Below are 18,283 nucleotides of genomic sequence, written 5' to 3'. Positions count from 1 at the left end.
TATTCAGAGTTCTTTTTTTATAGCTAAAATGCATGCATCTATAAACTGTAAGTAACAAGAATTTGATGGTGTACCAAGAATATTTGATTTTTGGTGTCAATGAACAATATAAATGGTGAACGTAAAATTCAACAATTTAATTTCACAAATGAAATAAATTATCTTTAAATGATATATTATAATTTCATATTGTATGATGATTTCTCATATCTATTTTTATTTTTCTTAGAGAATAAGGACTATAAAAAATGAAATTAAAATAATAAATTTGTTCATGTCTGTGGTCATTATTACAAAAATTTGAAAACTGTTAGGTTTTATTCAATAATGTTCGACAGTTTCTATTCGACGGTTAAAACGCAACTAATGGTATTCGAATACATTTATATTCTAACAAAAATCTTGAGTTAAAAAAAAAATAAGATACTTAAGTCATTTGTATATGACATGGCATTTTTACAATTTTGTATGTACAATCGTTTAAAGTTTGATTTTTCATTTGTAATTAGTATGTATTGATTTCTTTTTCATCTATTGCTTATCTGTGGCATAATACATTGTCCATAGATGAATTATTACATTCGAAGTAATTTTGTAGACTTTTCGTAAAAATATATTTCACACGTTTATTTATCGATTCTGTAATCATATATAACGTCACAAGGATTCTAATTCCAAATTAGTAAAATCGTTCATTACGTGTTGCAATAAATTACATTCACATTTACATTAATTTTGTTTAAATTACATTGCAGGAGTACTTTGATACATATGCAATTTTCAATACTAAGCACTATTTAATTAATTAGCGATACAGTAAATAATATTGCCCCGAGGGCGAAGGTATCCTGACAATGTAATTTTCTGATGTATGTTTAACAGGACAGACGCATTAATACTTTTCATTGTGTACTGAATTAATCATCACTATAGTAGAAACACTATTTGTCTGCCGTTAGGGGTGATCCAAGTATAACTTATACGTAGGAAATTAATTTAAAGTATAGAAAGTTTATATATTATACATAGTGTAGTATAAGGACAAATGTAATATAGAGGTACAAATATAAATATATATTCGTAGAATTCGTACTTCAAAGAACGTTATTTTAAGTATACAAATTGTACAGATTACTGATTCGTAAAATAATTAGAAAAATGATTATGATAATGAAATATTAATTACATGTTTTTATTTCTTACATGTCATTTACATAACAAGTTGAATGAAAAAGAATGACTTTTAAATTAATGCTAAAAACTTTTGCAAAAAAATTCTGATGTATATGTATAACAAATTACTGCTATGTACAGATAATATACGTATATATAAATATATCGTTGTAATTTGTCTTCTGTACATAGAAAAAATCTGATATCGCTGAATTAAATAAATAATTTATTCCTTTATTTTAGGAAAATTTATTTAAACTAGATAATTTCATAATTTCATTGTACAACTACTATGTAAAAAGTTTTAACTGATTTATAAATTCGAGTATAATGTAAATAGACAATATATGAATTATAAAAATATTCATTATGAATAGTTTGATATCAGATTTTTCGAGAAATAGTGTTATTTAAATAACACTACAATGTACGTATGAAGAAAATGTATATGTATATACATGTCAAACACATGTACCTTTCAATAAATCTTATGTTTACATTAAGTGCAGTTCACTGAAATATGTACAAAAAAGTTTTTACTTTAAACAAGTGTATATGTTTCGTGTATCGTACAGGCTTGTGTTAAAATTTCACTACTTTTTTAGATTTCTTATTAGTTTTCTCCTCGACTATCTTCACATTCTCTTCTAAAGATTCTAAATTACCATTTGCAATTGAGTTTACAGTAATGGTATTTTCTTCTTTTTCTTTAATTAAATCTGGGCAATCTTTTTTTAAATGTGTGACATCTCCACATACTTTGCAAGAACCTCCTTGAGGATAAACTCCTTTAGGATTATCAGGACATTGTTTAGCAATGTGTCCTTGCTCTCGACAAATGAAACAAGTAGCATATCTAAATTCTGTTGGCTTAGCTACTTTACATTCAAAATGAGTATGTTCTGTTGATCCACATTTAAAACAGATTCCAGTTCCTGCTTGTTCGATTCCAAGTTCAGGACAATCTGACAAATTGTGACCTGCTTTTCTACAATGGAAACAGACACACTTCCTAATACGTGCTAATGCTTTCTCTGCTTTTCTTCTTTCTAGCTTTATTGCTGCATCTGTTTCCTTCTTTGGAATACCTGCAAAAACAAGTAAAATATAATATGAAGAAAGTAGAAATATACACTGTATAAATATATTCACCTTTCATGATCATTTTTTGTTTCAGTTCATGTAATCGTTCTGCATCTTCTTTTCTAACTGGAAACCCACCAAACTTTACAATCTCTATTTCAACACCATTGATAACTACTTTTGTAGGACCTAAATCTGCTTTCCTTCTTTTGTGCTCTTTATCATCCCTAATTTTAGGAGCTTTCCTTTTATTAATTCTATTATTTTCAAACTGTTTTGTATGAAATTTATTTGGATTATTAACAAATTTTTTATTAAATTGTTTGGTGACATGGATGTTTTCTTCGTGCTTATTTGTTTCAGTGTTTTGATTATTCTGTCGTTCTCCATTATTATTGTTATTTTTAAATTTTGTCTTTAGCTTAGTAGTATTTCCATTGGTTTCCGATGTATTTGTATTAATATTGTTCTTCTGTTTTCTCATATTATGCTTCTGATGTTTAGGTAACATATCTTCCTTCTCCTTTGTTGTATTATATGTATCATGTGATGCATTTTGTTTACCTTTGTCAAGTTTTGAAGCATTACTGCTTTCTATCGATGTATTTACAGACTTTCCATCACTATGTTTCTTTTTTTTAATTTTATTTAATTTACTATGATTTGCATCTGCTTCATTAGTTTTTACATTAACTTCATCAATAGAATGATTGTTTTGGGTACTACTTATGTTGCCAGATTGATCCTTGTCTTTTTTACGCTTTTTAAGTTTGATGTTTGTTGTAGAATTATCAACTTCACTGATATTCCTCTTTAAAGATGACTTCTTTTTATCTTTAACATTTACATGTGTTTTATCTTCATTACAAATTTCAACAGTGTCTGAAAGCATACTTTTATTCATCTGAAGTATATTTGAATGTACAGATGCTTCTTGCTTTTTTTTGGTTTTCTTCTTTACTGGATTATTACTTTTTGTCATAGAACTTTCTTCAAATTCTGCCCAGTCATTATTAACATTACCAACATCGCAGTAAAATAAATTTTGTTTGTCTTGTAAAAGTTCTTTTGCAGATTTATTTCTTATCGAATGTTCTTGTTGTTTGGCCACATTCTCTGTTAATTGTTGCTTCATTACATGCCATGGTGTAGCATCATTAGGTACTCTTTCATTAGAAGCTTTCGAACCTTTTGCTCGTGCAAATCGAGTCATTTTCTAAAAGGATTTAAAGTGATTTAACCTCTGCTTTTAAGTTTATAATAATATTGAATAAATACTTAATGAAAAAGTAGATTATGAAACATAGGTTGTATATCAAATTTAGATTTCTTAGAAGTAACAATACTTTTAAAGATATTTTGTTGTGAACAAATATTTCTCTATCCTAACTCATATGTTGATTACATTTTTATTTTAAGTGACAATTTCAGAATAAATACAAAAATAATTATTATATCCTATCTAGTTCGTTATTTTTCCTATTAAATAGATTGATAAACACATTTTACCGTTTACTAAAAGTGCATGAAGTTACAAAGACTAATAAAAACAGTAATAATTGGTATCTAATAACAACTTTGTTACACGTGAAATAACCTCACATTATTACACGTGAAAAATAACGATAAAGTTCCCTAGGCTCTGCCGCTTCTTGCGCAGCTGTTGGCAGCTGTTGCGCAGCGAGAAAATTCATACATTGGCAGGGTTCTCATCAAACAGAGATTACATCTTCAAATCACTATACAGGGTGTCCCAAAAATGTTGTAACACCTTGAAAAGTGTGGTTCGGGAGGTAATTTGAAACAATTTTTTCCTTAGCGAAAATGTTGTCCGAGGCTTCGTTTATGAGATACTAACGAAAAACACTGACCAATCAGCGGGCGTTCCATTGGCATACTCGGGCTCTGATTGGTCGGGGAGCGCACAGCCTACGCTACCGCTACCTCCACCTTGATACTCGCGCTCTGATTGGTCAGTGTTTTCCGTTAATACCTCCTCAACGAAGCCTCGGACAATATTTTTGCTAAGGAAAAAGTTGTTTCAAATCACCTCCCGAACCACCCCTTTCAAGGTGTTACAACATTTTTGGGACACCCTGTACTTTGTCCAACTAGACGAAAATTTGAGGCAAGCAAATAACAGTGCTTTCCAATTGCAATATCCCTAGACACTTTCCGCGGGCTCGGAGGAGAAGAGATATCCGATTTTGGTGAATTTCCCCTTTGAAAGCAATTCTCTCCGCTTCTGCAATGGAATTCCCACTAATCAGTTTTTGTGGTTCATGGTCGTAAGCGCGCAAAAGTAATTTCGGGTTATTCATGTAGAAAAGATGGTGGTGACGGCAGCTGCTGTACGTCAACAACTCACGAATTTAGCGTATTCCGGTGGCTCTCATAAAGATCAAGCGGAAAAGTAAGCCTATAAACTAGGATCAAAAACTTACCTTTTAAAATACTTGGTGTAAACGATGACACTTTTAGGTATCGAGTGATTTTGGACTCAATACTATCATCATCCGGCGAAGAATTGGTTGATGCTTTAAAGATATTCATTGAAGCAAGTATGTCACTTTTCTTTACGTATATATTCTCTTGTAACAGGTATGCAAATACATATTTCAAGAACTGACGCGATGAAAACAATCTGTAAAGGACTATTGCACATTTCATAAATACAAAAATATCTGTATCACTCATAGTCACCATCATGTGTACAATAATATATTAATAGATTACACATTTTATTCATTTATAGCATATGCAAATGTGTAGAACATATAATTGTAATTATTTGGGAAATATTTATCTATGTACATTTTATATAGTATCCACGTATTATTATGTAGTAAAAATCCTTAATTTGTATCATAATTGCATAACGTATACTAATGTTTTTGTTTTACAATTTATAAGTTAAAAACTAAATCGCTATATTGATGTAAGGATGAATCATTTTATTTTGCAGTTGTAAACGAATATGTAAGTTTGGTGATCTCAAGACAGGTTTTGACAGACGTCAGTAATCGTTTGTTACTTTTACCTGATGAGATATCTAAGGCTGTTTCACATTACACATTGGACAAAGTAAGATATTTTATTATACTTATAGGAAATCTGATTGTATGTAATATATACTATAGTAAAATGTTATACTCTGTCTTCAGATACAACCACGGGTCATCTCTTTTGAGGAGCAAGTCGCTAGCATAAGACAACATTTAGCAGATATTTATGAACGTAATCAAAATTGGAGAGAGGCAGCTAATGTTTTAGTTGGAATACCATTAGAAACAGGGCAAAAGTAAATAACAACATTATCATTATTTGTTCTAAAATCTATAGAAAATCTGAATTCAATGCTTCTATATTTACATTGAAGCAACAACTTTGATCACCTTAATTATCCACAATATTTTTATGACATGGCATTTAAAAATACGTATTTTTTCATTTCTTTAAAAATACCAGAGATAATTAGGGTGATCGAAGTTTTACCAAATGCTTAATAATTATGATGATGATTATTTACAGGCAATACACAGTTGACTATAAACTTGAAACTTATCTTAAAATTGCAAGATTGTACTTAGAAGATGATGACCCAGTACAAGCTGAAGCATTTATCAATAGAGCATCTCTTTTACAAGTATGTACTACACTTTTAAACATATATGTCAATATAATATTTCATTTTCTATTTTTGTTAGGCTGAATCCAAAAATGAACAGTTACAAATTTACTACAAAGTCTGTTATGCTAGAGTATTAGATTACAGAAGAAAGTTTATCGAAGCAGCTCAAAGATACAATGAATTATCATATAGATCTATTATACATGAAGATGAACGTATGACTGCACTTAGGAACGCTTTAATTTGTACAGTACTAGCTTCTGCAGGCAAGTATTTAACCGTATTAAGTGTGGTGTACATACATAGATAATGTTTGAATGTAATTTCAAAACTAGGACAACAAAGAAGTCGTATGTTAGCAACCTTGTTTAAAGATGAACGTTGTCAACAACTTCCTGCATATTCGATTCTTGAAAAAATGTATTTGGACCGTATCATTCGACGCTCCGAACTACAAGAGTTTGAAGCTTTATTACAACCTCATCAAAAAGCATGTACAATCGATGGACTGGGATCAACTATTCTCGACCGTGCTGTTATAGAACATAACTTATTATCTGCTAGTAAATTATACAATAATATAACTTTCGAAGAACTAGGTGCCTTGTTGGAAATTCCACCGACAAAAGCAGAAAAAATTGCTAGCCAAATGATTACTGAAAGTCGAATGAATGGATACATTGATCAAATTGATTCTATTGTACATTTTGAAAGTAAGTTTAATAAACGGATCGACAAGCGAATCTTATTGTTAATAAACAGAGTTTCTGATAAAAAATTTTTTTTCATGTAGCACGAGAAACTTTGCCAACATGGGACAAACAAATACAATCTCTTTGCTATCAAGTGAACCAAATAATAGAAAAAATCGCTCAAACTGAACCAGAATGGATAGCGAAAACAATGGAAGATCAAATGCAGTAATGTAAACTTTTTTAAATATTAAATAAACACACATTGGATATTCATTTGTTAAATACGTTATTAAAAATTTGAAGGCAATAAGGATTATTAACGTAATTTATCGATGAAGCGTTTATATTATGAGCAACAATATTTAACATGCTGTTTAATTTTTATTTTAATATGCATGATAAATGTTGATATGATCAAGAAATAAATTTGAATTTATTATAACAAAGTACGTAAATATCAAACAAATTTATAAGGCATTTCTATAACTTTGGTTTTGTCACCATAATTAGTCTATTATTTATAAAAAATAAAAAATAAAATAAGTATGGAATTATGTGAGTAAAAATTTATTAATGAAATAAACCTAAAGTAATTGTTTGTTGAACACTTGCATAAAATTGTTATAAAGTTTACACAAAAATACTCTAAGAAAATAATGTACCATTTTCTTGTAAATAAAGCATTCACACTCCACATAAAATAAATTTTTTTTTATTCTAAAAACTAGTCGAAGCTTAATTCAGATTTTGCTCAATATTTAACAATTGTTGATGCATAAGAGAATAAAATTTTATGTGTACAAACCTCTCATTTAATACAATTCCTACATAAAACAGGACTGGTGTATTGTTTGTAACTAAAAATGTTTATTTATTCATATTGCATTGTTTTAAGACTGAAATATTCCTATAAGACACCGGACTTTCGATTATTGGAATATTGTCTTCATAACTAAATATAGATTTCACAATAAGTTTCAATCCTAAAATAGCCACAATTGGCAATATTGTTTTATATATTAGTTATGTAAGCAGGAATGAATGTTGATTTCATTTTGCAAATGAAAAGTGAGTAATTACTTGACATTGACATCATTTAATCCCAAGTCCCTGTACGTAGTTATTTATTGTGTATAATATTAAGTGCAAGGATTTTTACAATAAATCCAATAATTAACATTACTTCTATAGTTATAAGAACGTATGTGCAGCATACTGAGCCTCTTACCTTAGAATTAATCATAAAGTTTACAAATACTTCATAACATGATAACATTTATTACTGTCTTTTAATATTATTTCAGAAGAGTTTTTGCAATTAATATTGCTATCTATGTAGTTTCCATTTCTTTAATGTCAGAATAATTAATCTTCGATTTTATTATGGAACTAAATATTTTCAACAGGAACTGGAAGGCTGCACCATATCAAGAGTAAGAGAATTACAGAGGAAAGAATAATACACTTCTGTTTCACTGAAAGAGCTGTGAGCCACACTGTTCACCATAAGATACTGTTATTGTAGCATGTTTACACTCGTAGTTGTGTATACTTTAAACTAATATCCCTTTAACTAATTTTAAACGATGCATGATATTTCGTGGCATCTATTTCGGGACAAATTTGTCTACAAATTATAGGCAATACTTTATTTGAAGCATGTAAAGTGATGCTGTCTTTATGACACGAAGGTCATGAAATAATTCTTTGAGTCAAGTCCTTTAGTGTCTGTAACCATTCGTATTTAAGCTTCAAGGTCTAATGCGAAACCAATCTTGTGTCCACCAGAACCAAAGTTCTTTCCATCAATATTTGTAGAAAGTGTCAAGGTTACACCTAGAAACATAAATGAAATATGTTATAATGTTGAAGCATAAAATTTGTCCTACTTTGTTAGATTAGATTATTATATCCCAAAAATTAATACGGAAAAAATATGAAATATACAATAATTCCTAAAAATAATTACTTGAAATAATTACTTCTAAAAATTATTACTAAAATTTATTTACCATCACGTAATTTTTGTTGATATCCCAAACCTATTTGGAGATGAGAATTGATCTTCGCTCTAATACTTGCATCTGCATCAAGATTATATTTTGTACCAATTCCAAATTGTGTAACATTATTACTAGAATTCCAAGCAAGATTAATTGCTCCTTGTAGGTCTGACTTTACTTTATGATAAATAGAGCCACTGAACTCACGCCCGTTATCCCTAATAGAATCAAACACAGTATGTTACAGAATTAAAAATATTTTTTTAGGTTACAATTTTAGTAATCTTTCCTAAGAATGCATAAAGTTTATACATACACTGCTGTATGAAGAGCAAAATCAGAAGCAGTGAATCCAAGTGCAAAATTATTCTTTGTAAGCTTATTTCTTTGCGTATCAAAGCAAGCCTGATAACCAGCCAACCATCCTATAATGAAATTAGGATATTTTGTAATGAAAAAGAAAATAATTTATTTGACTTTGTAAAACTATCATCTTACACTGTTATGTTCTGGATTGCCTTGAATATTGGGAATTAAAGAGGAAGATGCTCAATTGGAATTACAAGGAATCGCATGGATGCAAGGATATGAAAAACATTAAATATCTAAATAATACAAATATTTAATATTTCCCACTTTCAAAATAAAAATGATTAATAAAGATTGTATCAATTATAATTAATCACAGAATTATGTTGAGATGACATAAATCAATAGTATGTATCATTATCTTACCTTGATGTCCTACAACGAATGATGTATTGATAAGAGGACCAGTAGAAAGGCTAAGATCAAAATCAGCATTAGCAGATACATTTTCGTGTTTATAACTCGTTTTCAACTTTCCAGTCTTGGTCCTATAATAATAAAATCATTATTATACCAGTTTAGAAAATGTTCAAATTCATGTTTAACTTAATTTAACCCATTAACAGTGAGTATACATAATGAGGCATAAATAACATTTACAATGTAATTTATTTGCCCCTGTCTGTACATTAAAGTCTTTTGCAATCTTAGTTGTCAAGAGGTTAATCCTTGTATTGATAAGATTAGGGATTCAGTATTTTACCCTGTTTGTGGGGAGAAGGTGCAACTGTAACCAAGAGTAAGACCATTGAGCAATTTATCAGCCAAAGTCACGTCAGTTGCAAGTGTGTTATCGGTGTTCCACTTTTCGCTAAATGTCAACCCATAATCTTTGACTTTGTATTTGGTTTCTAAAGTACCAAATACCTTTCCAGTATCTTGATTGGATACTCCGCCACTGGAGAACTCAACACCAGAGCTGGTTTTTGTTTTAACATCTAACTTAATTAAACCAAAGTGATAACCTTGGCCAAATACATCTCGAGCACTCTTGCCTAAGTCACCGTATGTTGGTGGAGCCATGTTCTATTGGAAAATATTAAGTGATCATAAAAACAAGTCTGCCAGCTTTATGAAAACAATGTACATTTATACTTTGTGTGTACATAAAATTTTGAATTAGTTATAAGTAAAATACAGTTTTGATCTTTGGACTCTTAATACCCAAACGATTAAATGATAAAGCTGTTCCAAAATGTGTATTAAGAGACCAAGATTATGGAAAAAAGTTTCAAAGTACATTTTGAAAACTAAAGAATCAAATAATTACTTTTCAGTGATCAGTGTCAAAGTGGACTATAGAAATACAGAATTATAAAATAAAATTATGTATGTTTCAAAGATCAAAAAATTAAAAAGAAAATCATATACATAAAATATTATCTGGATAATAAGATTATAATGTATAATGTTCTTCACTTCAATGATACATACTACAAATTTAGTGATCTAATATTAACATCAATGAACATTTATATCTTTCTGTAATTATGTATTTAAGTCTGTGTAGCACTAAAGAATTCTAATAATAGTAGTCTAGACCTAGAAGTGGTTCTTAATTTAATAAATCTTAATTACAATAATATTATGAAGAATGAAGAAATAATTCAAGTATTATTAATTTGCGATCAAAACATTTCTGAATAATAAGACGAATAAAACTCAAGGTTACACGATTAATAATTTCGTAATATTAAGTTGCATAATTATGGAACATATGTTGTTGTTATTATATATGACAAAGAATGCAATACTGTATTTGTCATAATATGTATATAATCTTTAAACTGACAATGTAACACATACATACATGTATGCATAGAGATAAAATAAATTAATAATAAATCCATATTTCTTTAAATAAAATACAATCAGTAACTAAATGAAAACATAAACGATACAATTCTTAATGTTCAATACAATTAATAACGAAATGGTTGTCAAATTAGATAGTTAACAATACATTTATTGCGAGGTTGTTAAAGAAATGTTGCAATTACAGGGAATAGTTAACGACGTCGTTTAACACAAACAATTTAATATTTGTATTAATAATAATAATGCACCGACAATTATTCGGTAATGTAGAGCAAAAATGGAGTGATATTGACCAGTCCTAGGTATTACATAAGGAGAAATCAACTGCTTCCAATTCTCATAAACGAACACAATTTGACATTATTTGGCGTCTGACGCTTTTCTATTATCCGAAAACCGTAATTGTTGAAATCAAGAGACACGAACGAACAACTGAAATTGATCGAACTTGATGAAATTAACGGAAAAAGTTGGATACAATATCGCTAGGCGACAGCCGACATTGCTAGGCATTAACCCATGCCGGCTTCGCGAGAATTAAATTATTTTCAAAAATTACACGACCCGCGTCCACGAACAGACGTTTCAACCGAAATAATGCGATATGTCTAGATGGTGTAGTTTGTTAATACTTACTGTTTTATGTTATAAGACACGAGTGCAGAAAACTGCGTGACTTCGCTTCGGAATTGCGTACGTGAGACACCAACGAGAAAGAAAGACAGATATGACCTGCGCGCAATTGATCTCGCGCATGCGCCCAACGGGAAACACTAAAAAAAATTGCGATCTATTTCTATGGGAAAATGTCGATAAAATATGCGGAATAAAATTGAACGATACACCTCCAAGAATATCGTAATTAGATTTGGAGATAAATGTTTGATTGTTTAAGAGGTGTGTTGATCCACTTTTTTGGACGTTACGTAACCTTGAGGACTACCCTCGTATAGGCGTGGATTTCATACGTATCCCGTTCACCTACTACCGTTTATTGAACTTTGAGGGAAAGATGATGATAACGATCAAAGTTTCCTTCTTTTCATGGAGAAACAAAGAAACTTTATATTAATAATTTATGTTAACTGTATTATTGTATTTGTAGGAATTGAATTTAATACAAGGCTTGTATTACAAGCTTATGAATTCAATAATAATTCATGAATTGCAATTATTATTTGGGATAAATCGAAATGTTTGCGTTAGAAATATGGTACATAGGATATAGTAGCTTTATGATAAACAATGAAATGAATTAACGTGTTCGATGTATAGTAAAAATGTGTTTACAATTGGGAAACTAATTTTGAATAAGTAATATTGTATATTGGAATGTAATACACTACGAATGTAGTATATATATATGTATATAGTATAGTAATATATATAGTAATGATCATTACTTCAACGATAGTTATAAACAATTCATTGTAAAGGTACAGAATTAAAAAAAAAAAACAATTCCAATTACACAAACAAATTCAACAATTTAAATTACAAAATTATCAAAGCAGCCCCTGAAATAATCAATTGTTACTCAACTTTGACTTCGTTATTACGAAGTCTCGTTGAAAATAAAGAGAATTTCCATCGGGCGATCATTTCGCACAGTCGCTGAAGCAGTTTGGATCTTTTTGTGCGTTTCGAGGTCCAAAAATACACCGACAGTACTCGAGGTAGCGCTACTAAACGTTTTCAAAGCGAACCGAAACTTCACGAAAGCCCATGATAGTTCTAGCATCGTACCTTTGGCAGTCTCTGCGCGTGGTATATTTTTAATAGAGTGATATATAAAGGATCGTATAGATCCAATTTTCAGTCTGTTTGAAGCTGTCTGCGTTCGCCCATCGCGAAATTTAATTGCCAACGCAAGAATCGAGGGAACTGTCCAATCGTCAACGTTGATCGATCATGTCGCAGCAAAATTCGGTACGTTTAAATGATTAAATAAAACTTTTGTTTGGAATTGAAATTAGCGGTCTTTTTTAATCGTGTGCGTTACCACCATTCCAACCTAGATAAATTGTTTTTTTTTATTAGATTTTGAGCATTTCTACCGTGTTCCAGTTTCTTCGAGTTTTCAATTCTATGTTAGTTTAGCAGCAAACAAAAATTATGTCACGAGACGAATGAAGCCATTAGTATTCACTATACGATGCCATTAGTATTCATCTATTAACAGATGTAATATTATATTAATTTTTTGTTACAGTTTCTCTGTTAAAAAATTGAAAATGATTTTATGTCACAAAAATCTCGTCGTTATTGGTGGATCGAAACATTAAGATAGGGCTTGGAAACGTTTTTACATTTTTTAGCGTTGACTTGCAATTTTAGGATGGTCATTATGATTTATCGTCGAAATTAAATAAATACAGATTTGTATCGAATTATGTATTTCGTTTGCTTAGGTTTTCTGACGTAATGAAGTAATTCACACTTAACGTTTGTTTTACGTTTACAATGGGAAACACATACAGGGTGTCCCAAAAATGTTATAACACCTTGAAAGGGAAGGTTCGGGGAGGAAAATGTTGTTCGAGGCTTCGTTAAGCAGATATTAATTAATTTAGCATTTCGCAACAACTATACAGGGTGTTCCAAAAATGTTGGAGGTCCTTGAAAAGGGTGGTTCGGGGAGGTGATTTGAAACAACTTTTTCCTTAACGAAAATGTTGTCCGAGGCTTCGTTGAGGAGATATTAACGGAAAACACTGACCAATCACAGCGCGAGTATGCCGATGGAGCGGCCGCGGTAGCCTATGAGCGCAGCCGCCTAGCGCGTAGCCACGCCTACTGCTGGCGCTGCAGCGGCATACTCGCGCTCTGATTGGTCAGTGTTTTCCGTTAATATCTCCTCAACGAAGCCTCGGACAACAATTTCGCTAAGGAAAAAGTTGTTTCAAATCACCCCCTGAACCACCCCTTTCAAGGTGTTACAACATTTTTGAGACACCCTGTATATTGTTATTACGAAATGCTAAATTAATTTACTTACGCGTACATACATATAACTATATAAATATTAAATTGCAGATAAACAAAAATATAGGCATGTAATTTAAAACAGTAAAAAGTGAATCTATAGAAAACGATCTATAGAAATGTCGCGGCGTGATTAATCAAAAGTCACGATAATTTTCTTTTCAGGGACCTGTAGCTGATGTAGAGGTGAGAAGCACGGCGACGTTCAAAGTTCTTCAAAATGACAAAGTCGGAAGGTAATTCATTTCACCAGTACTCACGACCAAATTTCTAAAAGAATTTCTCCTAACCAACCTTCCAATAGTACATTTATAATGTATATAAATACGTTCATTACCAAATAAAAAACTGATTGAACATAACTGTTTCAGGTACATGGTGGCCAACAAGGAATTGGCAGCAGGCGAGGAAATCGTCACTGAAATGCCATTTGTGGTCGGCCCAAAGGCATTCACTTATCCCTTATGTCTTTCCTGTTACACACCTTGGCCGTTTACGGCCGACAAAACGCTTTGTTCTAAATGCGGGTGGCCAGTTTGCTCCGCGGAATGCGAGAACCAGCCCCAGCACAAAGATTACGAATGTCAGGTACAAGTTACTGAAATGAAAAATGATTAAACGCGCATCGTCGAAAGCAGATGCTAATTTAAATGTCCCGTTCGCAGATATTCGTAGAAGCGAATGAAAAGTTCAACGCGTCAGCGGCTTTGGAAGAGACTAATCCGAACGGAGTCCCTCAGTTGGAGTGTGTAACGCCGTTGAGGCTGCTCTTGGAGTCTGAGAGGAATCCTGAAAGATGGAACAAAGAGGTGAGAGACATGGAGGCCCATAATAAAATAAGGAGCCAAAAGGAACATTGGAAATCGGATCATGTGAACGTTGTGGAATATTTGAGAAAGAGACTCAAATTGGAAAGGTAAACATTGTTAACTTGGTAAAAAATGAACTTCTACGTATTAGAATCTTTTATGTGAAACTTTTATTATGCTTGCTGTTAAATTGTCTTATTTTGTGTGAAACTTTTGTTATTGTCGTTACTCCATCCAGCTAGTAGTTTATCTAGAGGAAGTACATTATTCATGAAAATTAGTAATATTTTTTAATGTATTATTGAAAGAGCTTCGTTGAGATGGCTTTAATATATCTTCCTTTTAGCAAATGAAGACATTACTTCATTTGTCCTCTCAACACTTTATGATCATATTTGAAAATATTTAATGATATAATAAAAATGTACAAACACAATACATAGTCAGTGCAATAAGTATTCATACAGGCACTATTTATTTTAAATTAGTTGCTGTACGAATACTTCTTACACTAACTGTATGTCTTAAGTATACTCAAGTTAAACAAGAATAATGTCCACTCACAATTCTCAATGAAATCTCATCTTCCAAAAATTTTAATTATTAAATAACATTTACGAGATATTATAATATTTCTAAAATTGTATAATGTATGTCTTCTCAACTCGTAATTGTATCGACGCTTCCATAGTATGTAATCTTTTCTAAATATTATTATTTATTATAGATTCTCAGAGGAACGCATTCAAACAGCCTGTGGAATTTTGGAAATAAATACTTTCGAAGTTCGAACAGCGAACGGATTCAGCGCCAGGGCTCTCTATCCAACAGTTGCACTAATGAATCACTCTTGTGTCTCCAATACATGCCACAGTATTTCTCCAACGGATTACAGGTAAAATTTATTCTTCAAATTTATTCTTCTTCTGCTTGTTATTCGAAATCATTCCTAAATCTTTCATCTCAAGAAGGATTCCTATTTTAAGAAAAACAAGGCGACAATTCAGTTACATTTAGAAAACGCGCACATTACATGTCACGTCAAGCAAAAAGTAAAGAAAGATTGTATCCGTTACGTTTGCAGAATACGGTTGCGCACCACGTTAAAAGTTCCACCGGGTGGTGAACTGTATGGCAGTTACACACATTCATTATTGCCGACGATGCTAAGGAGAGAACACCTTCTCGAAGGGAAACATTTCGCGTGCGCTTGCCCGAGATGCTCGGACCCAACTGAGCTTGGAACTCACATGTCTTCGTTAAAGTGTAACAAGTGTGATAATGGAATCGTGTTATCTCTGGACTCTCTAGGTAACTATCATACCATAATAAAATTAATCTGTAACGGGTGACCTTCTTTCCTTTCTCCTAGTATATATAAATTACGAACAATGTACAGATCCTGATAGCTCCTGGAAATGCACTCACTGTGAATTTACAACCAGTGGAGCAGCCGTTCGAAAAGTGCTGCAAATTATACACGCGGATGTTGAGGCAGTGGAGGCAATCAGTGGAGCAGATGGAGCTGATGCCATTCAGCAAAGAGAAACGGTCATGAAAAAGTACCACTCTGTTCTGCATCCCCGTCATGCTTTCAATACCATGTTAAGGTAAATTATATTAAACAATATTAAATACGAATAATCGTACAATCATGGACAATTCTTATTAATTCCTGTGTTATTATTAGACTGCAGATGTCTATGCATTTATGGCAGGTCAAAATATTGGAGTATACTGTTTAAAAGATAAGATTTATTTTTATTTAAGTTCTAATTCCTTTTTCTTTTTAAATATCAATTTGCATAAACATCCTCAGTCTAGTTATTATTTATGATAAAGAAGACCCAAGGCTTCTGATTAAAACTACTTTAATCGAGCCTATTCAGACTACAATGATTACAAATTATATTTATTACAAAGCAAGTCACCTGTTCCCACATTAATTTGTTGAAATTTACTTTCAGGCATTCGTTAACACAGATGTATGGTCGTGTTGATGAGTACCTCCTAGATGATCTACCAGACATCGTATTGGAGCATAAAATTGATATGTGTAAGTTACTGCTGCAGGTATTGGATGTTGTCGAGCCTGGCCATTCCCGTATAAGAGGTAAAGATTATTTAATGATAATATTAAATTTTCATTAGATAGAAGGTGGTTCACCTTAATAAAATTAACAATTATTACAATAGATAACTATTATGATAATTGTCCCTAAAAATTGCTGTAAAAGCATTATTAATAAACTTCAAAAGAAAGTTTGAAGTATAGGGGACAAATTGGCTTGGTAATTTAGTGTTAACAATTTTAACACTAGGTTTACAGACCATGGAAGATTTTAACCAATCTCTATGTTTACAAGGTTTTACAGAAACCGTTTATATTTTTTTCCAGCCACTTATGCTGACTTTTATATAAAAAATATATAAAAAAAGAAACATATAATCCAACTTCAATTTTGTCTAAACCTCATAATTAATTTTAGTAAATCGATTTCACTTATTAAAGTGAATTATTATCATTACGTAATAGATATCTGGTACAAAATCTCCGTAATCCTAGTTTTAATCGATAAGATTTCATTACAAAGATAATCTTAACCTCACTGTCTCGTTCTTGAAGGAATGACGTTGTACGAGCTCCATGCACCGCTGCTTTTCATCGCCAAAACGCAATGGAACGCCGGAGTGATCGACGAAGCTGCATTGAAATCAAAAATGATCGAAGCATCAGAAATCTTGAAGGAATCAGCGATGATCTTGAGCCTGGAGCCACCGGATACGCCTGAAGGGCAAATAGGTCTCGTCGCGAAAGAATCGTTGGTCCAACTCGAGCAATCGATCAGTGATTTATAAATATTTATTGTAAATATACCGGTATTTGTATGAATGTATTTATTTGTTAATAAATGAACAAGAAGTTACCTAACTCGAAGATCTTATATTATTTTTTGGAAGAATATGCTTCAATTTGAGGCTGTATGAGGCCGTATATACAATAGATAACCTCGAGTCAATCGAGTCGCGAGCCAAGGACACGGTTGTCACTCTGGTCCACCTCTCCTGACACCATACGCTGTGACGTCATTGGCTGCGGCCGGTGATGAGACGACGGCGCGCATATCGGGACAGAGTGAGATGAAATGATTTCACAGCGTTGGCGTGGCTAATCATTCTCGGGTTTTCGTTATCTTTACAAGTGTTTATAGGACTGTATGCTAATATAAACATCCGTAATAGTCGGTACTTTGATTAGGAGTGATTAGGAAGCTATGCCGATCCTGTATAGTCATCATTCTGTTTCACTCTATCTCGATATATTCGCTGTCGTCCTTTGTCATTGGCCGTAGCCAATAACGACGTAGCGCATGGTAGCAGGGGAGAGGGACAGAGTGAGAAAGAAAATAAGTTCGCCTCGCCAACTTGTTGTGAATGCACATGTTGGAACAGGACCTCTCTTTCAGATAGGCATATAGTAGTATTATAAATATGGTCTAAACAAATACTGTCTTATCATGAATACAAATATACAGGATGTCTCAAAAATGTTGTAACACCTTAAAAGAGGTGGTTCGGGGGGTGTTTTGAAACAACTTTTTCCTTAACGAAAATGTTGTCCGAGGCTTCGTTAAGAAGATATTAACGGAAAACCTCGTGCAATCAGAGCGCGAGTATGCCGGTGGAGCGTAGGCTACGCGCTAGGCGGCTGCGCTC

General features: G+C 32.0%; 4 protein-coding genes and 1 long non-coding RNA gene across 5 annotated transcripts; 2 read left to right on the top strand and 3 right to left on the bottom strand.

The window, feature by feature from the left end:
• Positions 1-1,692: 1,692 nt before the first annotated feature.
• LOC128872091 (putative uncharacterized protein DDB_G0286901) lies at positions 1,693-3,914 on the bottom strand. The gene is made up of 3 exons (XM_054114429.1): positions 3,766-3,914; positions 2,326-3,472; positions 1,693-2,261 (listed from the first exon to the last, which is right to left on the bottom strand). The coding sequence occupies exons 2-3, from the start codon at positions 3,467-3,469 to the stop codon at positions 1,756-1,758; spliced, it is 1,650 nt and encodes a 549-aa protein (XP_053970404.1). The 5' UTR covers positions 3,470-3,472; positions 3,766-3,914; the 3' UTR covers positions 1,693-1,755.
• Positions 3,915-4,515: 601 nt separating this feature from the next.
• LOC128885243 (COP9 signalosome complex subunit 4) lies at positions 4,516-6,855 on the top strand. Its single transcript, XM_054139184.1, has 8 exons — positions 4,516-4,669; positions 4,738-4,817; positions 5,222-5,340; positions 5,421-5,557; positions 5,788-5,902; positions 5,964-6,153; positions 6,223-6,600; positions 6,681-6,855. Exons 1-8 carry the CDS (start codon positions 4,587-4,589, stop codon positions 6,809-6,811), a joined length of 1,233 nt encoding a protein of 410 aa, XP_053995159.1. The 5' UTR covers positions 4,516-4,586; the 3' UTR covers positions 6,812-6,855.
• An 834-nt stretch (positions 6,856-7,689) lies between these two features.
• Positions 7,690-11,553, bottom strand: LOC128885245 (voltage-dependent anion-selective channel-like). Its single transcript, XM_054139185.1, has 6 exons — positions 11,409-11,553; positions 9,658-9,980; positions 9,321-9,442; positions 8,902-9,010; positions 8,595-8,803; positions 7,690-8,418 (listed from the first exon to the last, which is right to left on the bottom strand). Exons 2-6 carry the CDS (start codon positions 9,975-9,977, stop codon positions 8,327-8,329), a joined length of 852 nt encoding a protein of 283 aa, XP_053995160.1. The 5' UTR covers positions 9,978-9,980; positions 11,409-11,553; the 3' UTR covers positions 7,690-8,326.
• Positions 11,554-12,378: 825 nt separating this feature from the next.
• LOC128885242 (SET domain-containing protein SmydA-8) lies at positions 12,379-17,488 on the top strand. The gene is made up of 9 exons (XM_054139183.1): positions 12,379-12,701; positions 13,923-13,993; positions 14,129-14,345; positions 14,423-14,673; positions 15,294-15,461; positions 15,651-15,877; positions 15,966-16,176; positions 16,534-16,679; positions 17,193-17,488. Exons 1-9 carry the CDS (start codon positions 12,684-12,686, stop codon positions 17,423-17,425), a joined length of 1,542 nt encoding a protein of 513 aa, XP_053995158.1. The 5' UTR covers positions 12,379-12,683; the 3' UTR covers positions 17,426-17,488.
• Positions 16,523-17,619, bottom strand: LOC128885246 (uncharacterized). The gene is made up of 3 exons (XR_008459561.1): positions 17,495-17,619; positions 17,172-17,270; positions 16,523-16,658 (listed from the first exon to the last, which is right to left on the bottom strand). It is a non-coding gene; the product is annotated as an uncharacterized LOC128885246 (long non-coding RNA).
• Positions 17,620-18,283: the final 664 nt, after the last annotated feature.

The sequence above is a fragment of the Hylaeus volcanicus genome, chromosome 2 (genome assembly GCF_026283585.1).
Source record: "Hylaeus volcanicus isolate JK05 chromosome 2, UHH_iyHylVolc1.0_haploid, whole genome shotgun sequence".
In the NCBI taxonomy this organism is placed as follows: Eukaryota; Metazoa; Arthropoda; class Insecta; order Hymenoptera; family Colletidae; genus Hylaeus; species Hylaeus volcanicus.
The sequence above is the reverse complement of the archived record's forward strand: the minus strand, read 5'-3'. Positions and strand labels throughout refer to the sequence as shown.